This window comes from Ruditapes philippinarum, unplaced genomic scaffold (assembly GCF_026571515.1).
Source record: "Ruditapes philippinarum isolate M1 unplaced genomic scaffold, ASM2657151v2 ctg712_1_1_1_1, whole genome shotgun sequence".
NCBI lineage: Eukaryota > Metazoa > Mollusca > Bivalvia > Venerida > Veneridae > Ruditapes > Ruditapes philippinarum.
Genome location: NW_026865594.1, coordinates 7,501 through 34,980, shown reverse-complemented (window position 1 = coordinate 34,980; position 27,480 = coordinate 7,501). Strand labels below are relative to the sequence as shown.

At 33.7% G+C, this 27,480-nt stretch overlaps 2 protein-coding genes across 2 annotated transcripts in view; one reads left to right on the top strand and one right to left on the bottom strand.

Moving 5' to 3' along the window:
• Positions 1 to 1,482: 1,482 nt before the first annotated feature.
• LOC132729656 (cyclin-Y-like protein 1) lies at positions 1,483 to 16,950 on the bottom strand. Its single transcript, XM_060715458.1, has 8 exons — positions 16,108 to 16,950; positions 13,109 to 13,186; positions 12,442 to 12,491; positions 11,255 to 11,464; positions 10,125 to 10,244; positions 8,440 to 8,606; positions 6,908 to 7,070; positions 1,483 to 3,399 (listed from the first exon to the last, which is right to left on the bottom strand). The coding sequence occupies exons 1-8, from the start codon at positions 16,286 to 16,288 to the stop codon at positions 3,280 to 3,282; spliced, it is 1,089 nt and encodes a 362-aa protein (XP_060571441.1). The 5' UTR covers positions 16,289 to 16,950; the 3' UTR covers positions 1,483 to 3,279.
• Positions 16,951 to 24,141: 7,191 nt separating this feature from the next.
• The window catches only part of LOC132729657 (asialoglycoprotein receptor 1-like), a 4,844-nt gene continuing 1,505 nt past the window's right edge, over positions 24,142 to 27,480 (top strand). The window contains exons 1-2 of the mRNA XM_060715459.1: positions 24,142 to 25,389; positions 26,752 to 26,905. Of these exons, the coding sequence (XP_060571442.1) occupies positions 24,356 to 25,389; positions 26,752 to 26,899 (1,182 nt within the window). The 5' untranslated portion in view covers positions 24,142 to 24,355 and the 3' untranslated portion in view covers positions 26,900 to 26,905. The remainder of the gene's footprint in view (positions 25,390 to 26,751; positions 26,906 to 27,480) is intronic.

Here is a 27,480-nt window from a genome sequence, read left to right as displayed (position 1 = left end):
AATAAAAATCTCAGAAAAAAATTGAAAATCATATTTTTGTGCTATTTTTTCCGAACGATTTGAGTTGAATGTTCAATTTGGAGTCAGCTTTCACAATAAGAATGATCATTCTGGATAACAGAGTGTGTGAATGATCTGCAATGTCTAGACCCTCATCAAATGGAACATTAATCTAGAAAGATTATTCCCAGTCCCAGTCCCATCATGTAAAAAAACCTCACTGGAGTCCCTTTAATCAAAAGTCTATAAATTTACCATGGCAATATGATTATTTCAAATACGTTTAAATGAACCTAACTATTGCTAATTGGAAAGAAATTAGAGAAAAGATGCCTTCCAATGAAATAATTTATACAGTGCTGTTTTAAACAATAAAATACTGACCAATCAAAATAGGAGCCAAAAACAAATTTAAAAAAAAAACAACAATTAATTCTTAAAACTGAAAACTGACATTCCTTTATCATACCACACAAGACAATTGCAGAAATTAGTAAACGACCCTTTTATTCAGAAATTTTTTGCATAAACATTTAATGAGACCTTAGTGTTGAAATTTCTTTTGTACATCTTTTGCAGATTTATTTGAGAAGTTTTCATATGTGTAAATGCCAGTTTTTTACTTTATATAAAATAGTACAGATTTTTTATCAAGTGTTGGATTCCATGTAACAGAAATGTGTATTATTTGTAATAAAGGAAAGCTGAAAAATTTAGAATTCACCAATGATTATGATCATCTTCTGAATAGATGGGTTGAGAACATGCATATGATTACTGATTTTTTTTACACCCGGTAAAAATGTATGAATTAGCAAAATGAGGCAGCAATTATCTTGTATGAAAAAACAACAACAACAAAACAAACACTTAAAGTGACATTATGCCCATCGAAGTGTAAATGACAAGTGTTCCAGTTAAAAATAACCAATATTATTTGTCCTCAATTTCATATTCTACTAAACAAGAAAAAGTCTTGGAAAATTATACAAGTATAATCAAGTATCCATGTGACTAATGGAAAATTCTATAAATATCCCCAGGCTTGTTTGTTAACATTCAATTAATCAAAAGAGTGGGGCAGTCCTTTTTTTCTTTTTGGCAGTTTTCATATTTTATCCTTAACAATTTGCTTATTGGTAAATGACCAGTATAATAAATAGTCAATCTGTTGAAAAATATAGCTTATCTACCTCACCTAGACAGATGAAAAAATGAGCATAATATCACTTTAAATATACACATGTCAATCTCTCTAGCTTTATTAAAAAGTTTCATACAGATATTCATTCAAACTTGTTACCTGCTTAATAAATAAACTAAATGCCTTCTAAAAATGTTTAGTCCCTTAATCTAAATACTGACCAAGGTCATGTGACCCATCTCTGACTGTCCTTGACCTTTGACCTTTCTTGCAATAAATTTTTCATAGTATGAATTCTAATTTCCAATATTATTCATTACAAAACAAACCCGAAACAATTTAAAACAAGATATGTTTGTAAAACATGTATGCCCCCTATCAGCAGCCAATAAGTCATGTGATAAGGTTATTATGCATGACTTCTGACCCAGTGATCAAACAATTAATAAGGGTTATCAAGTATAACTGGTCATGACCTTAACCTTTGACCCCTTAACCCCAAAATCCAATAGGGGTCATCTGATGGTCACGACCAATCATCATACAAAGTTTGAAGTTCCTAGGCCTAAGTTTTTTAAGTTAATTGATCGGAAACTGTTTTAACATACAAGGCCAATGTGACCTTGACCTTTGACCCCTTGACCCCAAAATCAATAGGTCATCTGCTGGTCATGACCAATAACCATACCATGTTTGAAGTTCCAAGGCCAAAGGGTTCTTAAGTTATTGATTTGAAAGCATTTTTACCTACAAGGTCAATGTGACCTTGCCCTTTGACCCTTAACCTCAATATCAAAGGGGTCATCTACTGACCAATCATCATACCAAGTTTGAAGTTCCTAGGCCTAAGGGTTCTTTAGTTATTGATCGGAAATCGTTTTTACCTAAGAGGTCAATGTGACCTTGACCTTTGACCCCTTGACCCCAAAATCAATAGGGGTCATCTACTGATCATGACCAATCACAATATCAAGTTTGAAGTCCCTAGGCCTAAGGGTTCATTCGTAATTGATCGGAAACCGTTTTTACCTACAAAGTCAATATGACCTTGACCTTTGACCCATTAACCCAAAAATCAATAGGGGTCATCTGCTGGTCATGACCAATCACCATACTAAGTTTGAAGTTCCTAGGCCTAAGGGTTCTTTGGTTCTTTTGTTATTGATCGGAAATCGTTTTTACCAAAGAGGTCAATGTGACCTTGACCTTTGACCCCTTGACCCCAAAATCAATAGGGGTCATCTACTGGTCATGACCAATCACCATACCAAGTTTGAAGTTCCTAGGCCTTAAGGTTCTTTAGTTATTGATCGGAAACCGTTTTTGCTTACAAGGTCAATGTGACCTTGACCTTTGACCCCAAAATCAATAGGGGTCATCTACTGGTCATGACCAATCACCATACCAAGTTTGAAGTTCCTAGGCCTTAAGGTTCTTTAGTTATTGATCGGAAACCGTTTTTGCTTACAAGGTCAATGTGACCTTGACCTTTGACCCCTTGACCCCAAAATCAATAGGGGTCATCTACTGGTCATGACCAATCACCATACCAAGTTTGAAGTTCCTAGGCCTTAAGGTTCTTTAGTTATTGATCGGAAACCGTTTTTGCTTACAAGGTCAATGTGACCTTGACCTTTGACCCCTTGACCCCAAAATCAATAGGGGTCATCTACTGGTCATGACCAATCACCATACCAAGTTTGAAGTTCCTAGGCCTTAAGGTTCTTTAGTTATTGATCGGAAACCGTTTTTGCTTACAAGGTCAATGTGACCTTGACCTTTGACCCCAAAATCAATAGGGGTCATCTACTGGTCATGACCAATCACCATACCAAGTTTGAAGTTCCTAGGCCTAAGGGTTCTTTAGTTATCACTCGGAAACCATTTGGTCTACGGACCGACGGACCGACGGACCGACAAGTGCAAAGCAATATACCCCCTTTTCTTCGAAATGGGGGCATAATCATATTCTTTGTACCTTTACAGCTTTATACATTAAGCGGCTTGCATCTATTTATAGAATCTATTTATAGAATTGATACATCTTAAACTAAAATTACAGCAGCATTTATATGTTTCCATGCAATCAAAGTCAGCCATGTTGGATCACATGACCCAGTCATGTGACACAGTCGTCATGACAATATAGCTATACTGGATCTGTGACTGTGTGTGACACCATCGAGACTGTTAGATCTAGCAAGTTTTGGCTTCGACAACATCTTGAAGTTATCTTCCCATGTTGAAGACATGGCCTGAAAAAAGCATATAACTTCTGATTAATCATAAAGCAAATATATACGATCCATGTCTAAAGAAACAAAATTTTGTCTGTGTCTATTTTTAACTTTTAACCTGATGAATTTCTGAAATGGACTTGTCCAGCGTGTATTTTTGGGAATGTCCATTACCAGTTTGGGGAGACAAAGATGTAATGCCAGTATTAAGTTATTCAACTGTCACAGCCAGGGTGAGAAAAATGTGCAGCCTACAGACTGAACTTTACTGCCACTTATCTCTAAATAGTGAACAGTTCTGAACCGTGACAAACAGTAAAGCGTCTAGTAAGACTGGACAAATGTTCAGACTTGCCTGGCTCTATACTGGTGGCAAAGGTTAATCACTTCTGATTCTAGCAGGTTAAGTGGTCCATGAAAAAAGGGCGGACTATACCAGTTTGATATAACAAATAGGGATGATAACATTTTGGTTTTCCTGGCATACAAGATGGGATATAAGACTCCCTCTAACAGTGCTATGTGTTTGCCATCAAGATGGGTCTACTTGTCACTGTAATATAATATCTGTTTAATAGTTAATACATTTTTCTTATTTCTGTAAATTTTATCATAATTTTTGTTTATTGGTGAAAAAAAACTAAACATCCTTTTCTTTTCTCTTACAGGGTTGCCAGCACTTTGGTGAAATAAAATTCCCTGACTTTTCCCTGACTTTTCACTGACCAATTCATGTTTTTCACTGACCAAAATCGTCAAACACATAAACGGCCTCCTGACCTCCCCTATAGCCGTCCAATCCTCCCATTATATTTTAGCATGTAAACTTGTATTTATTTTCCAAAATATAAAACATTTACATCAAAGTAATGATTCAAACATTGTGTTCTACTATTCTTAACTATTTCCATTCAAACACAGTGTGACTGTTGGTCAGTGAAACATATGACATGAAAATCAGAAGAATCATAATACAAGAGCTGTCGGTAGGACAGCAACGCTCAACTATTCTTAGTGCTTGATAGTAAACAAAAATGCATGATACAGTTACCTCCTCCTGTTTACAGGTTGGGGTAATGATGGTGAACAAGTGTGCAAAGTTTCAAAGCCATATGTCAATGAACTTTGATAATATTTGAGGTATTACAAAAACTTTAACATAAATTCAAAGTCGAAAAAGGGGCATAATTCTGTCAAAATGCTTGATAGAGTTACCTCCTCCTGTCTACAAGTTGGGGTCATGATGGTGAACAAATGTGCAAAGTTTCAAAGCCATATGTCAATGGACTTTGAAAATATTTGAACTATTACAAAAACTTTAACATAAGTGGTTACGTCGACGCAGACGCCGACGCTCGGGTGACTGCAATAGCTCTACTTATTCTTATCGAATAGTCAAGCTAATAAGCATCTGTATTAGAAACAACATAAGTCACTCTTTCCTTCCTAGTAGTAAAACATAAAACACCAAGACTATAAGAGTAATATGTGTATGACAAAACTTAAAATTCAAACATCTCTAAACTGTAAGAACAATAACCATTTAACACAGTTACGTGTATAAGGCATCATGATAAACTCCACTGATTGTGAAAACAAGAACATAGGGCTCATTTTGGCATATCATGAAATAATCACTATAAAATTAAAGACTTTGAATGAGTGAAGTAAGTTAGTGTGAAAAAAAGTTAGTGTGAAAAACATAGCATTGCATAATTTAACCAGTTTCCATCATGTTTGCAAGACAAATCCTCTTGTACAATTTCTTAGTGTCAAAGCAAAAAGCAAAACAGGTTATATGCCAATATGGTAGTTTGGTATACATGTATACTGACTAGATTTTGTTAGTAATTAAAAGCCCTTCTAGTGATATCATGCACAGAAATAGCTAGACCAATACAGAAGACAGTGTACTGACTAGATATTGCTAGTAAGTCTTTAGGCTGAATGATGTTCTAAGGTAAATAATGGGTATTATAATCACTAAGTTAACGTATAATGCTCCTTAATATCACAGTTTACTGTTATTTGAATTTAATGCTTAACTGTGAGAGTTACAAAGTCAAATATAAAATGCCTTAAGACTACCATAGCCAAGAAGACCTTCAATGCGTATATTTTCAACCTTTGAAATAATTTTTCCCTGACTTTTCACTGACTTTTCAGGATTTTCATTTTTCACTGACCAAATTTCAGAATTCCCTGACAATTCCCTGACCTTGAAAAAATACCCAATTTCCCTGACTTTTCAAGTCCGCTGGCAACCCTGTCTTAGCATCCTTTGTTTTTTTCTGCATAAAACATTGTTTATTTCATATTCTACATTGTGGAAAATGAGCTTCCAACTTCAATAGCGCGACCTTGATGGTCTTAGAAATACCCTATACTTATACCCTGTATAATACAATTAAGTTTTGGCTGTGAGAGGGCTTCAAATGTAATGTTGTTTGAAGATGACATCATTTCACCAGGATCACTACAAGAATCATTATTGTTGGTAGCAGCTAATACACAAACAGACAGACAGACAGACATTCCAAAAGATTTTTCAAAAGCACCTTTATTGCAATATTTGTAAATCTTTCTGGTAGATCAAAAAACTTCTAAACTGCATGTCTGTTAATGTTTCAAATTAATAACCATGAAATATTAAAAATTCTTTTATTTGCTTATTGATGGGACACTAACATATATCAGGAAGATATATGTAGTATCACATTGTCTGAAATTAGAAGAAATATAGAAAATTTTCCCCCATGCACCAAGAGATATAGCAAATTTAAGTGCATAACTAATAAATTCACATGACATCACATAAACTTCATATAAATTAGTGTCATTTTGACATGATATTCCATAATTTCTTGAAAGTATTAAAAGTTAAATACTAAACAATTAATACTGATTTCACAGACTGCCAGAAAAAAAGGAATATCTGGTACGAGGGTATATGTTGAACAGTTACCAGAGAGCTGAACATTCCCGGCTCTGACTACAGCCATTGCTTGATTCCTTTGAATGCATATATATAACATATTGAATAATATTTCAGAAACAGGGATCAAAGTTATATTTCAAAGCCATTCGTCCTACAGGACCAGTAGCTTCAAATTTCTACTTGTCCTGCCTGGTATGCTACTCTTCCTTCATTATGTGCATGATTTCAAGATAAAATTGCCTGATGCAATAAACTGCTAGAATTCTCATAATCAGTTTGTTTTCATTTAACAATGGAAATCCGAAAAACAAAGCTAGTGTTTTTTTTATTATGTTTTAGGCGAACTTTATGGAGCATTGCCAGGCAAAATTTAGTCACACCCGTATCCAATTAAAAATGCCTTCAGAGCTTTATTAAGAGCATGATTTTTACATAACTTCAATACATTACATGCTACTTGTCCTGCATCAATCTCTACTTGTAAATGCGAGCGGACGAGTAGAATTTTTGATCCCTGAGAAACAAATTAGGAAAAATTATTATTTTAGTTGGCATAAAAACCAAATATGGAAATCTGAATCATTTTACCTCTAATTTCATGGCGCGTTCTTTATCGAGGGGTTCTAGGGGAAAACTAAGGTCATTATCCCCGGCTAAAGCTCTCAGGTCAAAATAATACTTGGCGTATACTCCAGATGGCACGTTGATGTTAAACTGTAACATTTCTAAAAACTGGCGCTCTAGCTCGTTCCTGAAAGCAGATTAGAAATTATCATTCTAAACTATCAAACAGATTTATAACAATGTATAAAGAAAAAGACGTACAATATTGTCATGGGGTAAAAGGTTAACATCATAAATGTTCATTTCAAGTTTTGCCAACAATATTATCCACTATATACTGTAAACTTCACATATAGCGAACTTTCGGTTATAAGGAACACAATTTTTTGGCCCGAATTTTGTCCTACTTTATTTAATGTAAAAATATACGGTTACAGCTAACACGGTTATAAGGAATTATCGCTTATAAGGAACTCATTTTTTAGTCCCAATGCCATAAAAAGTACAGAAAATTACACTTTTATAACGAATATTGGCTATCCGTAAACAGATCACGCATTTTCTACATACTTCGTTTTCATTGGGCCAAATTAAAACTTGGCCAAATGTAGCAGATATATACGGAACAAGTAATGACGATGACAGTCAATCATCCGAAGACGAGATCTATTTAGATGACCTGCTGGTCGTGTCAAAAAATGAAGCTATTGATTGTTGGTCATACTTTGAGTCTAAAGAGACAGTTTTTAAAAGTTTATTGGAAATTGAATTTAACCTAAAGACTAAAAGAGTTGTAAACATTCCCAAACTAAAATTAGCGACATCTTCAAAGCAAAGTGATCGTTTTTGTGCATGATACTGTATTGTTAATAAATAACAATATTGCATATATGGTACATATCATATAATTATCTTATAGATATATTTAGACATAAGAATTATATTAAAAAGATACAACATTGCAATTATTCCTTTTTTTCTTTATTGAATCAATATAAGGGAGACAACAATGACGAACCGAAGAGTTATTTCTCTTAATCAAATGCTCTTCTAAATGGAGGACGATGGTAAACAATTAGTTCGTTATATGTAAAACTGTTCGCTTTAAAAACTTCTGATACAAGGAACTAATTCGCTATATGCTTACAAGGAACTCCGGATATAAGGAACAGATTTTTAAAGTCCCAATGAGTTCGTTATAAGCGGAGTTTACTGTATAATAAATGTGTATAAATTAAACAAAATATTTTACAAGTCACTTTAAATTATTTCATTTAAAAGATATTTAATTTTCTACCATTTCATATAACTTTTGAACTTTTCCTTGCTTTTTTTTGCATGGAACTTGATTTCATATTTTTTTTTATTAAAAAACATAAAATCAAATCAATTGATTCACATGTCAACCTGGAACAAACCATAATTCCTAACTAATTCTCCATTTGCTGTAAGCATAAGTACCATGTACACACAGACCCTAGTTTCTATTCTGCTTTTGTATAGATAAAAAAAACACCTACTTTGCTAAATACTAAATAACTAACATTAAAACTTACATATCTTCAACGGCAGTGTCTCGCAGAATTTGACAGTAATCTACGTTCCACACGGCCTGGTCATCCCATACTTTAGAAGCCAGTAATATAGCACCAAGAACTATTCTCTTCCAGTTACATGGAGCTATATCTATCTCTCCATATGTTAACAGTCTCTCTAAATATACCTGAAATTAACCCAAAGAATTCTTATTCTCTTAATACACTTGAAATTAACCCAAAGATTCTTATTCTCTTAATACACTTGAAATTAACCCAAAGAATTTTTATTCTCATACTATACCTGAAATTAACCCAATTATTTCTTATTAACAATACTCTTTAGACAGGTCGAATAAAAACACATTTTTCAAAAGTCTTAAAATTGCAATCTTTCCGTAAGAATATTGTTGAGATTCACTTTTCAAGATGTGGTAATAATTTGATTTTTTTTCAAATTAATCAAACTTACGAACTACACAATCTACACATTTAGTTTACATGTAGTTTATATAAATCTATTTTTGTTCGATTGTGTTGGAAGCTTTAAGCTTATTGAAACACTCTCAAATCCGTTCCTTGAACCAACCAGTACTAAGCAATGTTGCTCAAGGAAACAACAGCTTACACAGGGTTTGAACCCATGTCGAAAGCAATCCTGTTTTCTAGTTGATTACTAATCTACAAATTGAACCAATATGTACAACCTAATGAATACTTTGCTGTAATTTTGCAATAAACTTGTCATTCTCTAAAATTGAGACTGTCCACTCGTATTGTGTACAGAGAATTGGATTATCGAAATATTTAACCATGTAACAATTTTGTGCATGCGCTATTCACACTTGAGAAAAACGAATATACAGGGCTTGAGCTAGGGGGCAACTTGGGCGAAGAAGTCGTCTTCGGATCAGTGACTTCGCCTAAAACAAACTTCAAAGCAATTTTGAAGTCGCCCGATTTTTTAACGATCTGTCATACCTATTTACGACACTAGGTCACACATTAGAATACTGCGGTTGTTTTGTTGACAATTACACAAAATGCAAATTGCATGATTAAAGACACCTGCATATACATAATTGTTGATAATTGTTGCAGTGTTTTGGCAAGTAAAGATAAACAATAAACAATCTTATAGGTGTTAACTTGACTGTTAAAAACTTTTGGAGCACTAATCTGTAGAAATTATGTGAAGTTTTGTATCTAATATTTTTTTAATACATTGAACTCTGTAAAGTAAACACACTGATTATACAAAATTAAATGTCTCTTACATTCTGGCTTGTAGGCAAAACGGTAAACTAAAATTATAGACGATGACCAGTCTGACTCATTGACAATATGGCAAGTGGCACTGCTCTATCTGCCCTGAATATTGTTACGTACTATTTCTACATGTATACAGTATATGTAAATATTGTGTTTGCTATTGGTATACATTTATGAAAAGTAGATTTATAGTAGAATTGTTTTATTTGATAGGTGTTTCATATTTCTTTCTGGTTTGTAAAGTTTCCTTGCTTATAATTCTCCAGTAACGCCTAATAGGTCTCCCAGTTTCTCCCTAAAATTTTGACCTAGCTCAAGCCCTGATATATATCTTTTTCATAAACGTATTTTGGACATACACTTTTTCAAAAGTCAAACAATAACTCTGTAAACTAAAGGCAGCAGATGTATAGATTTATACACTTTAAACTTACCAAAGTAACTATTGCACATTCCGCCGTAAGTTGGGCAGCATTAAATAAGTTTCGCACAAATCTATAAATAACCCTGTGTTCTGGATCCCTCTTATCATAATCTTCAGATACTTGTTCCCGCTGTAAAAGAAACCACATTATGCATTCATTGAACTGTTTATTTACAAACACTTACATTATTGCCCTATATTTAGTTAGAACTTGAGGGACAACATCATTTGAACATTGTTTCTTCTTGTCACACAACCTGTAATTCTAACTAAATCATTTTGTAACATTGAACTTTAAGCATGAATTTTTTAATTTTGAAAGGCATAGATAAGCAACAGTTTTCATATAAACAAAATGGTAACCTTATGTATCAGTAGTTATCTCTAAAATAGCAAAAAAAAGGCAATTATAAGGACAGATAACTCAAGACACAAAGTAGGTGACTTCTATTATTGTAAAATCATTATTATTCTTGGGGAGCGAATTTACGTGGTTTTCGTGGGTAGGTCAATCCACAAATTTAAGATCCGACGAAATTTTATCCCAACAAATACTTCTTGCCGTGTCTCTATTCTATATATTACAAACATGCATCAGCGCTTTTTCTGCCGGTTTTTGTGCAATAAATTTATTGACAAGCGCTGTATGATACGTAAAGATACATGCGGTAAGTAAAATGCGTGGCAATTAAGTGTAAGATTACTTTGCATTAGGTTATTTATTTTATTTTTTTACAAGAAATTGAAAATCCACGAATTTAAGAACCCACGAAAATGCCCATTTTGATAAAACCACAAAATTTCATGTCCATGAATATAACTTAATATAAGTGAATTCGCAGTAGTACCATTTGAGATGTTTCAGCTATCATAATATTCAAAATGACAAAATTAAAGACACTAATAGCAAAGATAAGCAAATAACAAGCAAAATTTAGACATTTGTCCTTGAAGGTCAAGGTCATTTATGACTGAAGGTCAAGGTTAATTTGGCCTACTTGAAGGATTGTCCTTTGATCATGCAATGCTTTAATAAATTCTTTACATACTTTTCTTTTTGCCTATAATTATGGAAAAATTAAGCATATATACCTTTAATTCTTTTCCCATTTTTCATTTCCAGAACAAATGTTTACTTACTGAGAGTGGATGCAGTTTCTCGTCAAATATCTCCAATGTCCTCACATTAAATTTACTCTCGCGATTCTTTATATGAAAGTAGACGGCTAATGTCACAGCCTTGATTGTATTTTTCAGATTTGGTTGACTGACCGTCGAATCGTCTATATATATAGTCGAACAAGAGCTGTATTTTTTCAGCTTGCCATATGGGCACCCATTTATCTGCGACTAAAATATAAAAATAATTGTATGTTATCAAGTTATATATATAAAAATATTCAGATTTTTAGGAAGCAGCACACAGCTATACAGTGAATACCTTACATTCATAAAAATTGAGGTTCAATGAGGTTCAACTTTATTCATTTTACTGTAACAACAATTACTAATTTCATTCCCCCAAAACTGACAAAAATGGCCATTTTTTACAGAAGTCACATCAAACCTTAAATATGGCAATAATCAATAGAAAATATTTTATTAAATTCTTATGTAACATATTGACAGAACATTACTGCATAAAAAATAATAAAGATTTAATTAACAAGTACTTTGTTAAACACTGATTTGAGCTAAAGCAACTTAACATGAGTGAGACTGAAAAAATGTGTTGGGAGCACCACACTAAATACTGTATACACCAGACAAACACATGAATGATTAAATGTTAAAATCTCACTTTTTCACCAGCCAAAACCAACTTTAAAACATCAAACTCACTGTTCACGCTGATATTTTATACGATAATGAAAGAATAATGTCAGTGAAAAAAGTGATATTCTTCTACTTTGTGATCATGATTTCTGCAAGCATCTATAGGTCCTTCTTCAACACTGTAGTCAGTTAAATCTTCTGATGTCACAAGTGGCATAAAATAATAAATGAGCCGTGTCACGACAAAACCAACATAATGGGTTTGCGACCAGCATGGATCCAGACCAGGCTGCGCGGGCATCCGCACAGCCTGATCAGGATCCATGCTGTTCGCTTTTTAACTCTGTTACAAGTTGAGAAACTGATAGCGAACAGCATGGATCCTGATCAGACTGCGCGGATGCGCAGGCTGGTCTGGATTCATGCTGGTCGCAAACCCATTATGTTGGTTTTGTCATCACGCGGCTCATATAGATATAAATTTTAAGTGCGCCTTTGTAGAATAATAAAAGGTTCAGTAATATAATTTGAGCTAAGGCAAGTTTACATACCAACACATGGACATGGTCATCATACTGACTTCTTCTTCTTTTCTTATTGTCTAAAAATAGTAACACATGTACATTAATTTTAGGCCAGTTACTCAGTGTCACCACAGCTTCAACTATCAGACCAATAGATTCCCAATGACAAATATGCTTATTTCCCCCCAACTAATTAAATGGGGTCTCAACCATTTATTGCTTTTCTGAAATGACCAGAGTTGAGTCTGTTTAAAGCTTTTACTTAGTACATAAATATAAAGATACCTACTTACTTTTCACTTGAGACACAGTCAATGAATTTAAGACTTGGAATTTACCAGCCAGAATTTCAGTTTTGAATTTATTCTACTATATATTTAACTAAATTTTCTTAAAATTTTCACTGGCCATGGGCCACCGGACCAGACTGCAGACATAGTCAAATGGTCTTGTATTAGAGTCTTTTTTTCCCATATCTGTATCAAAATTTAATCTATGGGATATTATCAATAAGAAAACTTATAAATATTGAATTTTTTGATGACTGCCCAGCCTCTAGTTTATAAAGCATTTATAATTATAATTTTTACATAATAAATATTTAATGTGGATAGCAGACAATTATTTGGTCAATGACCAATATTCAATAATTATACGGCACATTTTATTTTTTTAATTATTATCACTCACTTACTTTTGTTAATCTCTATCTGTGACCGCCTGTAAAACATGGTCTTTTCTAAGGGATTGTTTGAAGGATCTCCTATGTTATCTGAAAAAAAAAAATCACGAAAAGATTTTATTTATTCACCTCAGGGTTCTCACTAGGACTTTAAAACATGGAGTCCATGGACTCCCAAGCCTGAAAAAGTTGGAGTCCAAAAGCGCGTCGCAAGTAATATGTTTACAGATTAATCATTCAATGCTCACAATAGCATTGCAAATTTCTTTAATCTTCAAGAGACTTCCAAAGTTTATAGTTATTCAAAAGAAACTCTGAACTACATAGTATAATTATTGTTTTGTTGTTAATATTTATTATGAAATTTTTTCATTATAATGCATTAACACATGGAAATCGGTTTTTTTTTCAATTTTATACCAAGTCAAATTTTATTCTAGTTAAATAAGTCCACTCTTAAGACAAAAAGTTTATATTTGTAAAAAAAACCGTAAATATATATAGGCAGCGTTTAGCGGAATGTATAGGAAAATCGTGTACAGCTTCACACAATGTGTAAGAGATTCATCCGATCGACAATTATTTTAGTAAATATCTTCAAAAGGGGGCAAATTGAAAATCGATATTTAAAGATTTAATGTTGATTAAATAATAAAAGAACAATTCATTCGCATGTTTGGTTTGGAAACTGAGAATTTTTGCGAAATTTTAGGGTTTCTGGCGAGAGTGAAATCGCCGATGTTCGGGATCAATTTTCGGATATCAAAGAATAGGGTTTGTGTATTTTGGTTTGTTGTCCTGGCATTTCGGCACAATATTTTAAATTATTAATACTCTTATAGAAAGTTTGAAATTAAAGCAAAATTGTGCCTAGAAAATGCTGAAAATATTCGACAATCATTCAAAATTACACTCATTTGAAATTTGAGAAAACAGTCTTTAAACTTGCGGCGTAAGTAGTCGATAATTTTATCCTTTTGTCGGTAAAATTTGCTTATTTCCAATCTACTGTTGATCAAAGATTTAAAATTATCACCTCGTGTTATATCTGGTAATTGAATGTACTGTACAGCGCGTGTATACATTAGTCTGATCACTATTGCGTGATAATGATCGGCAGCGTTATCGCTGATTGGCTAATCGCTTCACGGGTCGATGTGCATAGGACCGCCTACCTATAGACTGACACGCGCTGACGCATTTGTGTATTTGTGGTTGTAAACAATCGGTAATGTTTATGCGTCCCCAGGCAAAATTAAGCGTACGTGGAATCCTTGCTCTGAAATATTTGCGTCCAGCTGTAATAAATATGCGTACCGGGACGCCGAAATAAGCGTCCCCGAGAACCCTGCACCTGTACACACAGAATTACAGACAGCTGCAGTACAATGGCCAATCTACACAGAAAGTTTATGTTAACAGTTCAAAAATTTAACAAGAGTTATATTATAACAATACATATGTAACCCTATGGATTAATAAAGAAGAAAGAAAAAGTTCGTTTATGAATTAAAACCCGGAATTATGATTTCACCTGATCATGTAGATTTATTAATTACTGTTCTGTCACAGTTCAGTATTCAGTTTCAGGGTTCTCACTAGGACTTTAAAACATGGAGTCCATGGACTCCCAACCCTGAAAAAGTTGGAGTCCAAAAGCGCGTCGCAATTAATATGTTTACAGATTAGTTATTTAATGCTCACAATAGCATTGCTGATATTTTGAATCTTCAAGAGACTTTCAAAGTTTATAGTTATTCACAACAAACTCTGAACTACATAGTAAATTTATTGTTTTGTTGTTAATATTTATTTTAAAATTATTTCATTATAATGCATCAACACATGGAACTCGTTTTTTTATTTTTCACTTTCATACCAAATCAAATTTTATTCGGGTAAAATAAGACAAAAAGTTTATATTTGTTAAAAAAATGTAAATGTATATAGGAAGCGTTTAGCGGAATGAATAGGAAAATCGCGTACAGCTTCACACAGTGTGTAAGAGATTCATCCGATCGATAATTATTTTAGCAAATATCTTCAAAAGAGAGCAAATTGAAGATCGCTATTTAAAGATTTAATGTTGATTGAATAATAAAGGAACAATTCATTCACATGTTTGGCTTGGAAACTGAGAATTTTTGCGAAATTTTAGGGTTTCTGGCGAAGTGAAATTGCCGATGTTCGGGATCAATTTTCTGATAAAATCTAAATATTATATCAAAGAAAAGCGTATGTGTATTTTGGTTTGTTGCCCTGGAATTTCGGCACAAATCTCAAATTCTTAATACTCTTATAGAAAGTTTTTGCAGGCATAAAACGAAAGCAAAATTTTGCCTAAAAAATGCCGAAAATATTCGACAATAATCCAAAATTACACTCATTTGTAATTTGAGAAAACAGTCTTTAAACCTGCGGCGTAAATAGTCAATATTTTTATCCTTTTGTCGGTAAAATTTGCTAATTTCCAATTAACTGTTGATCAAATATATCTCGTGTTATATCTGTTAATTACACCTACAGCGCGTGTACATACATTAGTCTGATCTCTATTACGTGATAATGATCGAAAGCGTTATCGCTGATTGGCTAATCGCTTCACGGGTCGATGTGCATAGGACCGCCTACATATAGACTGACACGCGCCGACGAATTTGTGTATTAGTGGTTGTAAACAATCGGCAATGTTTATGCGTCCCCAGGCAAAATTAAGCGTACGTGGAATCCTTGCTCTGAAATATTTGCGTCCAGCTGTAATAAACATGCGTACCGGGACGCCGAAATAAGCGTCCCCGAGAACCCTGCAGTTTGGATTTTTTTTAAAGAGAACCAGCGCAAAACCTCTGTCACTGTGTTGTGGACACAAACAAACACCAAATACTGCTCTAAGAATAATATCATGCAATCTAAAGTGTGGTTCTACTTATATATGTAAAAATAAATTCATTTAGAGGGGCATCAGGCAGCACATTATTCTCATGCTGTCAAAATGCATATGGAAATTATACCTTCAGGTAGGTTTTCACGATCACTGATATGAGGCACCCCTGGTAAAGAGGAATAACTCTGCTGAATAGCTGCATGAGAAGACTCTTCTTGTTGACTAGAATGTCTAGCAGGTTGATACGACTCCTCCCTATTCTTCCTTTTAGAGCTTTTATAGCCGCAACAACTGTATTTATTACCCATATTTATATCTCAGTTTATCAAAGCTGACCTACAGCAATGAACTGCCGACAGTAAAGTTAGATGGCCTTCAATATTATGCCAGTAAATGCCACATTGTTTTTGCGCCCTTGTTTTTGTTCTAAACTAAAGCCTTCAACAGTTCAAAGTAAAATCACTCCTCCTTTAAATTTGATCTTATTATCCATACAAAAGCACCTTCAGTATTACAATATATAAGTACAAAAAACAGCACACTTCCTTGAAGATGTTTAATTTCAGTTTGAAATTAAAGTCACATGTTTATGTCAAAAATGAGAACATGAAGGGAACAAAACTCAGGGCATAACTTATGTAATCGTAAACATTTGCTTCAGTATAATTCGATTTTCTTTTTTTGGGAAAAAAACGATACAACAAGAAAATCCGCCGTAAGCTGGTAAGGATCCTCACAAAGGGTCAAGCTGTCAAAATTCTGAAAAGCCTCGATGTTTTGGTTTGAATACTTATTTAATTTCTATCCTATTATGCTTGGAAGAATGATTCAACGACAATATAATGTATAATGTTAAGGATTCAGTTTAATCTGATCTTGTGTATTTTTCTTAAGAAAAACTATCAAAATTTTGATTTTCGGCGAAAAAAGAATAACCGGAAGTCTGACTTTTTAGACGGGGTTAATACATTGAACAATTCTGATTGGTTATAAATCCGGATATCACCCTAAGGCAAATAAATACTGAGCAGTAATATTAAAGCACGCAAAGACTTTAATTTAGACGGATTTGATTGCCGCCATATGAACACATCTGCGGATGTTTCAAAATTCTTAATTTTACCAGTTCATGTTAAATGTTGAATTCTGCTTAAACCGGCGCTAGGGGGCGTGGACGGTAGTTTGCACTTGACAGTACCGTCCATGAACAGACTCAATCAAACCGAGCCTGCAACATTTTCAATTTTGCCGCGTTGGGCTTTCTTTAGGGATTCTTATTTCCTTCAAGGACTATTCACATACCAACTAAAGTCACTAAAACACGTCGAGACTTACCATGGTTAAATAAGTCCATTATTCGCAAAAATAGGAAACGTGATAGAACTTATTCAAACATTAAAAGGTCAAAGTCCCTATCAAATGATTTGGTCAAAAAGCTCAAAGTACTTAAAAGTGAAATCCAAAGAGAAACTAGGAAAGCATACTGGCAATACCTAGACTCTGTCATTTTTAGTCAAGACTCCCAAAATGTGAAAAATAAAAAATTCTACCAATATGTTAAAAGTAACAAAACTGAAAGCTGTGGTGTGGCACCCCTCAAATCAGAAGGTCAAACATTTACTGATCCAGTTGCAAAAGCAGATATCCTTAACTCCCAGTTTGAGTCTGTCTTTTCTCGGCCTCAGCCCCTTAATTTATCCCAGGCTTGTAAACAGAAGCTTATTCCAAAACACCACCCATCTATGTCAGAAGTGTCTATATCGGAAGATGGTGTGAAGAAACTTTTAAAAGGCCTAAACCCAAATAAAGCTTCTGGTCCTGACCAAATATCCCCTAGGTTATTAAAAGAGCTCCATCAAGAGGTTACTCCCATACTGACCCACATCTTCCAGATCTCACTTAAAACAGGTACTGTCCCAGAAGACTGGAAGCATGCAATAATTGCCCCAGTTTACAAAAAAGGCCAAAAATGCAAACCCAGCAATTATAGACCAATCTCCCTCACATGCATAGCGTCCAAAGTGATGGAGCACATCTTAGTGTCCAATATTATGACCTTTTATGTTAAACACAACATCCTTAGCCCCTATCAACATGGCTTCAGGTCAAAACGGAGTTGTGAGTCCCAGCTAGTAAGCTTCTCCCAGGAAATTCATGACAATCTTGAAAGTGGCCAACAAACTGATGTCATAGTCATGGATTTCAGTAAGGCATTTGATAAGGTGGACCATCACAAACTTGTGAGTAAACTAGAAAGATTGGGTATAAGCTATGAGGTTACAAATTGGGTCCATTCCTTCCTTAAGTCACGCTCTCAGCAAGTCCTAGTTGAAGGTCAAAAATCAGGTATACTACCAGTCCTCTCAGGCGTCCCCCAAGGCTCGGTATTAGGTCCCTGCCTTTTCCTTTCTTACATAAATGACCTCCCAGATAGTGTCAAAGGTAAGGTTAGACTCTTTGCAGATGATACTGTTGTCTACCTAACCATCAGATCTAAACAGGATGCCCAATCCCTCAAAGATGACCTCCATGCTTTAGAAACATGGGAAAAAGACTGGTCCACGGAGTTTAACCCTGACAAATATGAAGTTCTCAGGATAACAAGAAAAAGAAACCCTGTAATATTTCCTTATACCCTCCATAACATCCAACTAAACTCAACTCAAGAAGCGAAATACTTAGGAGTCACTATTAGTCAAGACCTTTCATGGACCAAACATATAAACAACATTACATCTAAAGCAAATAACTCCCTCAGATTTATTAGAAGAAATGTTAAAACCCCAAATAAAAAGATAAAGGAAACTGCATATAAGACCTATGTTAGACCTCAGGTTGAATATTGCTCCATAGTTTGGCATCCTTGGCAGAAATACTTAATTTATAAGATAGAGCAAGTACAAAGATCAGCTGCTAGATACATTTTTAATGATTATGACTATACAAGTAGTGTCTCAAAAATGATAAATGATCTAAATTGGCAAACCCTTGAACAGCGTCGAAACATCAGTGCTGTAACCTACTTGTATATAATCCAAAACAACATTGTTTTTGTTGACCACCAACACCTTACTCAAACAAGAAATCTGAACTACCTGATACCCTACTCAAGGACACAATATCATCAAAATTCTTTCTTTCCTAGGAGCATACGTCTTTGGAATAGCCTTCCTCTAATTGTTCAGTCTAGCCCCAGTTTAAACATCTTTACTGAGAGGCTTGACCCATTCTATAAATTCTATCTTTTAAATTAATAGTCTTGTAGTACTTTTATAGTTTTAACTTTTTAATTTGCATATAAATAATTTCTTTTATTAACAATTCCCTGACAACGCGCCTGCTAGTCATAATCAGAATTGATTGTTAAGCAGTATAATGTAGATGTAGATGTAGATTCTATTTTAATACGTCTTTAATTAAACCTCGGATGTTTATTACAGCATTATACGGTGACACAAAGGTGACATGTGTGTGTCTTAATTTATCTCGTGCGCACGAGATACTATGTCGTGGCCACAAGATAGATAGATACTATGTCGTGGCCACGAGTTACTAAGTCGAGGCCGTGAGATAGTTAAGTCGTGGGAACGAGATACTATGTCGTGGCCGCGAGTTACTAAGTCGTGACCACGAGTTACATAGTCATGGGAACTAGATAGTTAAGTCGTGGGAACGAGATACTATGTCGTGGCCACGAGTTACATTGTCGTGGACACGAGATAGTTAAGTCGTGCGCACGAGATAATTAGCTAATCAGATTACACTGGTGTCACCCCGGTAGGATATTAGACCGTGCCCGTTGTAGAAAGTATTTCTTTTAAATTTTGAAGTGGCCCATTTCAAGTCATCCTTGGTAAGACTGATTACATTTTAAGTATATTTTTTACAAATGTGTACATGAAGTTTCATTTCTGAGTACTTTGAATGTTGTTTTTTGTGTATCTTTGCAGGATTTCATTTCTTGGTGGAAGGTTTCAGGAAGTAGCATGCGCCAGTCTAGACCCTAGTTGTTATTTGGTTTATTTTATAGTGCTAACACAAATTAAAAGCTGCAGAAAAAGTCCAAGGGCTAATGTATTATTTTTTGTGCTAAATTTAGTTGGATAGTATTGTTATTGAAAGTTTTAGCCACCAAATGCCTGTACGGGATATGCTGTGTTGAGAATTTAGTCTTAGATGTGATGGATTTACTATAGGATATATAGTACGAAAATTCAGTGGGCCGTCTCCATTATGATTTGTTTAAAGATTTACATGCAGCATTTATCTTTGAAAATACTAAAGTGTTCACTCTAAACTTGATACATGTCTTTAGGATAATATTAGAAAGTCACCTTCTAAAGCCCATCAATCAGACATTAATTTTGACTAAGTTATAGTCCGTTGTTGGGACAATTCTATGATAGAATTGGTCAGTTTGTACGTACAATGGCCTGCTAACTTTGTTTATTCGATAACTTTAGAAGGAACTAGTCCTTGTTTATTTTATTTGGTAGGGACATTGCTCATGGACAGTAGATAGCCAATATGGATGTTTGAGGTCAAGGTAAACATTACACTTCATGTAAAATCCTTGTCTGATGAATGATTAAGAAGGAATAAGCCATAGGTTATTAACTTTATATAACCAAGAAAGATTTGTAGATGACACCTAACTATTTTGAGGCCATTGGGTCAAAAATCAGGTTCACAAGGACGCTTAATCATTGACCAATCAATAACTTGTATCAATGGCACTTTTACAGCCAGGTGAAGTAGGGGCATCCTTGTACTATAGCACATGCTTGGTTAATTAGGAAAATTTATATAAATAGTGTAATCTGATTGGTTATTTATCTCGTGCGCACGACTTAACTATCTTGTGGCCACAACTTAGTAACTCGTGGCCACGACATAGTTTCTCGTCCCCACGACATAGTATCTCGTTCCAACGACTTAACTATCTCGTGGCCACGACTTAGTAACTTGTGGTCACGACATAATATCTCGTGCGCACGAGATAAATAAAAACACACATGTCACTTTTGTGCCACCTTAAAATTAGGCATCTCTTGATATTTTTTTTAATGTAGATAATACAAAATTTATCATTAAAGATTAAGAAATATATATTTTCTTTTTTTTGTCAAATAATTGTGCATATTTTTATTATTTCCTTTCTTTCTTTTTCATTTTTTTTACCATCACCCTCCACATTTATTGAAGCCAACAAATCAACGCAATCCACACCCTCCACGCAGTCTAAACTCTTTCACCAAGCCTATATATCCATTCAGCATACAACTGTTACTCAGCCCAAGAATCATAAATTAACCTCATCTTCCTTCCACTTATTGTAACAACCGGTATCCCTTTTTCATTTCCTTTTCTATTGTCTTTTGCTCAGCTAAACAAGTATTACTTCATAAGCCAAAAGACCAACTCAGCCCACATCTTGCACTTTTTTGGTCAGAAATAAAGCGTTTTATGACTGAAATAAAGCCTTTATAGATACAACAAAAATTTATGACAGAAATTAAACACTATTTTATGACAGAAATCAATCATTTCTTTAAAAGAAATCAAGAATTTTATGACCGAAGTGAACATTTTTATGACGGAAATCAAGAAATCCTTAAACTAAAAATCAACTTAAATCAAGCATTTTTTGGACGGAAATAAAAAAATCTGCAAAGCAATTTTTATGACATAGATTTTCTTAGCATTTCATTGACATAAATCAGGTAGTTACATTTTCTATAACGGAAATAAGACGTTTCTATCATTTCTTTAACGGAAGTCAGGCATTTCTATAACATATACATTTTATGTGACATTTGAAGGAACATAAAGCTGGCAATTCTATGACGAAAGAACAAAAAAAAAAAAAAAAAAAAATCAGACATTGTTGTATCTCTAGTTCTCAGGTCTAAAAATTAAACTTTTGAAACGACTTTCAAAAATGCATATAAATGTATATTTCGCAAATAAGCACTGTACTCTAAAACTAAAATTAAATGGAATTACTGTTGGTGGATTTCACTTAAATTTAACATGGTCTTGTTTTAAATATAAAAAAACAGTAAAGGATTGTATGCTTTATTTGGAAAATGTAAATATATTTTCATTTATTACGCCCACTTCAAGAAACAAGGTAAGAAATAATGAAATAATACCCTTATGAAAAAAAAATGCTAACTTGTTTTCCACCCAGGAATGCCTAAACTCTTCTCCACCTACCCTATTTTGAAACCGTTCCCACAACCCACCCCCTTTGCAAAAAAAACCCTTTCCAAACCAATTCCCGTAATAGACATCAAATTTCACAATAAAGACAAAAGAAAGACAGGCCCCCACAAAAACAACAACAACAACAACAACAACAAAATAAACAAGTTAACAAACAAACAACAAAACAATTTCTATCTAGTAAAACAACAACCACAAAAAACTAAACCCCAAAAATCATGTAAACATAGTTTTAGGTTACTTGAATTAAATCAAGAGAGTCTGTATTTTTTTATCTCTCAAACTTGCGTACACGTTAAAAACCTTTTTTGGGGGTGGGGGTGGGGGGGGGTAAAAATAACAATAAACAAAAAAAAAATACAACAAAAAAAACAAAACAGTAAAAAACGAAGCATGCTCTACTTAAACTACAATTTTTCTTTAGTTGATTATGTTTGAAAACTACGATATGGATAAAATTCAAGTGTGATATGTCTAACATCTGTTCTGTTAAAACGTGTACTTCCATTAACTGCAGTTTCTGTTTTAACGATTTTCCCACGATAGTGATGTAAAAAAGAAAGAGAACAAGAAACTACGGAATCAAGTAAGTGTCACACTCGATTTCGCCTCGTGAAAGCGAAATTCAGCATTCAACAAACGACTCGACGCACACCATCGCATTGTGACACACGGCAATGTGTAATGTCATACAAGTTGTAGCTATTTTTTGGGGAAAAAACTAAACTTAAGAATCGTTTATTATCATTATTATTGTTGTTAAATGTTAAGAAACATTAAAAAAACGCCTGACAAACAGTTCAAATATTAAATCCTACTATTACATTGCAAGGTCGTACGGTCGAAAGTTGAAATTTAAGATTGATCTTACCGCATTTCATATGATAATATAATATCAGTCATATGACACTGTTCGGATCCGAAGATTTATCATGAGGGATCTGAATTGCATGTTCTTCCATATTCTCTCGTGGTTTTCTCTTTCATAGAAATTAATGTTATTTCATTCGTAACTATTTTTTACAATAGCGTATAAATTTACAACTTTATTCATAATGTTTCATTATGTTTCATGGAACGTTATCATCCTATCGTATGATCCAGATGAATCGAGTGCTTTAAAATGACGTCATTTTAGCGCATTTTATGAATGAACTGTGAAAAAACGGTAATTTATTGCACATAACATGGAAATTATTACTTTTATCTTGAACCTTTTTGCTTTTTTTAAGACCTAAGTACATTTTTCAAGTTTAATTATCTTGAAATATTTTGGCTCAGACATGCAGCTTTAAAGCAACTTGCCCCTCGGGTGATCCAAAAATATTCCAATAAATTCAAACTTAAGAAAAAATGTACAAAGATTTTAGGAAAAGTGAAAGATTCAAGATTCTAGTAATAATATGCATATTTTGTGTGATTAAATTAATGACTTATTTTTCAGTATTTATAACTTTATTTGTACTGCGTTAATAACGCAGTAACGGCTTTTTTTTGCATATTTTGACCTTTTTTGGTAATTTACGATGGTTGCAAGTGCCACTGATAATGTGTAAATTGCTGCCTTTTGTTTACTTAACAATATTATACTTTTAAATACATTTTTAAAACTTTCATGAAAATTTATATGAATCTAGAGGCGTGCTGCTTTTAAATATGCATACATGCAGCATCACGCATATCTACTTACAATCTGTTTGTTGTTTGTTTTGTAACTGGCAAAATTTCTCTGATAATTCCAAATAAAAATACGATGATTTATTGCATGACTCTGTCTGGAGCTTATATAAGCAATCATTTGTTTACAAGTTTATGCTCATCTAAAGCATGCATCTAAAATGGAAGCATCAATCATTGCCAAACTGATATGTAACTTGCCAGAACACAGTATTCTCTTTTATCGTTACCGTTATCAGGCAATTAAACGTAAATTTGTTGCGTTGGCCTGTTTTACCTTCTGCTTGAAAATGAAATAAGAAAGACGTAAAACACCACTTTAACATTTGAAACACACGCATCAAGTGGATTTCGTATTTTGAGCGTATTTAAATGTTCATAATTATTGTTGTTCAAAGACGTTTTAATCTAAACGTTTAATTATACTTTTAAGATATTCTGAGAAAAATATTAATCCAAAGCAAAATATAATGGGGAATGCCGTGAAATTTTTCTGTCTTTTATCGTTATTTGTTTTAATGGTGGATACAAAAAGGAGAGACAGATTTGATATCATCGAAAAAAGAATTGGTGTAATTGAAACACGATTAAATTCTGACAACGACTTGGCAGAGGAATTGATATGGTCATTACAACAAAATTTTGAGGAATTTAATAATTCTATGATCAATCTAAAGGATCAAATGTGTCCCAAAGCAGATCAACGGTCGGTACAAAAGGAACAAACTAATTCTGAAAAAAGTGTTGAAATTCTAAGGTCAAGCCGATTACTAGTGTCGTTAGGACTTAAAAAGGAGAAACAGTGGACAAGGGATAAAGTGGAAAACCTTACTACTCAGATGGGCGAACATTCCGATCTGTTAGACAGACAGTTTTTAGACCTAACTACTCAAATAGGTGAACATACCGATCGGTTGGACAGACAGTTTTTAGACCTGAAAAATCAGATTAATTTACACACTGACGAGTTAACGAGGAATTACTCGAAGCTTAGAGCTGACATTATTGACAAAATTGAAGGAGAGAAACAATGGAAAAGAGATCAAGTGAAAAAACTTACCAGTCAAGTGAATGAACAAACTGATCAGCTAACCAATACCTTTTCAAAACTCAGAACTGAATTAATAGCTTCGAAAGAAGAAATGGAATCCAAACTAAATGTTAGCAAAATAGAGATGTTGATTAGTGAACAACTGAAGGAAATTGAAACTATAAAGGAAACTCAAACTAAAATTGTAAATACTTTAACTTCCTACACATGTCCACCGGACTGGACAAAATATTCATCGTATTGTTATTTGTATGTTAATAAGAAGAAAACGTTCATTGAAGCTCGTGCCCATTGTAAGCTTCTAGGAGCAACCGTGTCTGACATTGAAAATGAAGCTGAAAATACTTTTATCACAGGTTTAGCTGCTAGATCATGGACTTGGGTTGGTATTTTTAATGAGGAGGGAGAGGGTCATCTAATTTCAGAAAGAACGGGTCAACCTGTATCTTACACGTAGGTTTATATGACTATCTTAACCTCTATTCAAGTAATTAAGTATATCTATAATAATTTGTAATAACTTTGATAGTTAAATAACGTCAAAAGAAACTAGTTGTGTTGTGTTGCTTTGCTTTAAGAAAACGACAAATAAAGGCATTAAATAACCTTCCATTTGGTCATGAAAACCTCAGAAAAATGAAAATACTCCAAAAATAAAGGGTAACAATCTGCTGCACCAGTTACTTTCTATTTGGATTGAAATTTGACATATCGTAAAAAAGGTGCACTATAGTTTCATTTGAGGATTTGATTGAACAGTTATTAAAATAGTAATTTAATTTTATTATATTTAAATGCACAATACAAAAAAAAATATTCTTTCATTTTGAAAAAACTGCCGTTGAATCCGGTAATTTTCACAAAAACCTGGCGGTCACATCTCTGTTGACCTGCACTTGCGGTGACTTCGAAATTACATATCTTCTTATAACTTGAAAGCATTGTAAATACAGCTTTATTTCCTTAAAGAGTAAACAATTCTTTACAATTTGGTACCAAGATTTTGAAATTTGGTTAAAAATGTTGCAGTTAAGATAAGTGCTGGAGAATGAGCGTGAACATATCATGTAGCACTGAATTGTTCTATCTGTTTGACAGTTTGTTTGTATTATTTTGTTTTACGTCACACCGACACAGTAGAGATTATATGGTGACGTTCCAGCTTTACTGGTGAAGGAAGACCTCAGGTGCTCTTCCGTGCATTATTTCAGGCACGAATGGGTACCTGAGTAGAACCACCGACGTTCCGTAAGCTAGCTGGATTGCTTCCTCACATAAAAGAATTCAAAGTCCATGTCGGGATTCGAACCCACAGCGGTGAGGGGCAAGTGGTTTGAAGTCAACGACCTTAAACACCCTGCCACGGACGCCCCCATCTGTTTGTCAGGGGAGTAGTGTGAAGCGTGTTAGAATAGTTTTTTTGTTTATTAAACTTGGAATACTTATATACATACGTCGGTAACTTTAATTTGATTCCAAAATCAATATTTGAAAGGTCATTCAATTTATCAGATGAGTTTTGATGTATATTTACAAAATGATTTTGTTTATTTCAGTCAGGCAATCCGCCACTAAAATAACTAAAATACGGATGCATTCATTATGACTTGTCATGAAGAAAAACCATTGCCATTTATTAGGTTAAAGCATAAAAGTAAATTGCTTCAAAGTTGTGAATACATGTACCAATATACACGGCTTACTAAGCTTAATGATAACAAACATGCTAGTTTTGTCAATGCAGTGCTTAAGCATAAATTTGTCAAAGAAGAACTAGTTTTCATAATTACTGATTATCTAGATTTTCATTTTCAGAAACTTCGACAATATTCGTGTTGTTGGGTACAATTGTGTTGCGATAAACGGATATTATCCAAAAGGTACCTGGCGTGAAATTTGGTGTAGGAAAAGAGTGAAATTCATCTGTAAAAAAGATGTCATGATAGATTTCAAGTCTGTTTGATTCAAGGTTTGTTTGTATCATTTTATAATTATAATGCGTATGAATAAATCTAAATAACATGATCTTTACCTATAGTTCTTTATAATGTTCAACCATAAAATTTCAATCTTTATGGAATTTAAAGGAACATGAATATTTTTCAGTATTCTAGTATTTCAAAAACCTTTCTATTAAGCTTTACATTTTTATTACATACTTCATGTCAATGTATAGAAACAGTATGGACCAGGTGAAATATTTGGTAAAGACCGTTTTTCTTGTACACAGTATAATATTTAATGACAGGTTTTTTTCTAAGTGTTTATAAATCAGCGATATTAATTAGTTGAACTGTAATATTTATTGTATTTTTAAAAAAGAAGTGTAGAACTGAGAAATAAATATGTTTGTGAGTTAACTAACACATATTTGAATCGCGAAAAAATCCGATTTTCTTTTTGTGGGAAAAAACGATACAACAAGAAAATCCGCCGTAAGCTGGTAAGGATCCTCACAAAGGGTCAAGCTGTCAAAATTCTGAAAAGCCTGGGAGGGTTTTGGGTTTTGAAACTTTTTTTAATTTCTATTCCTTTTAAATGTTT

Bases quoted from the DNA above. Each gene is read 5' to 3' on its own strand.
- LOC132729656 (XM_060715458.1), bottom strand. From the start codon at position 16,288: ATGGGTAATAAATACAGTTGTTGCGGCTATAAAAGCTCTAAAAGGAAG. The intron at 11,465-12,441 runs GTATGTAAACTT...TTTATATTTTAG, and splicing joins ATGACCATGTCCATGTGTTG to TCGCAGATAAATGGGTGCCC. The intron at 10,245-11,254 runs GTAAGTAAACAT...TTTCTTTTACAG, and splicing joins AGAAACTGCATCCACTCTCA to CGGGAACAAGTATCTGAAGA.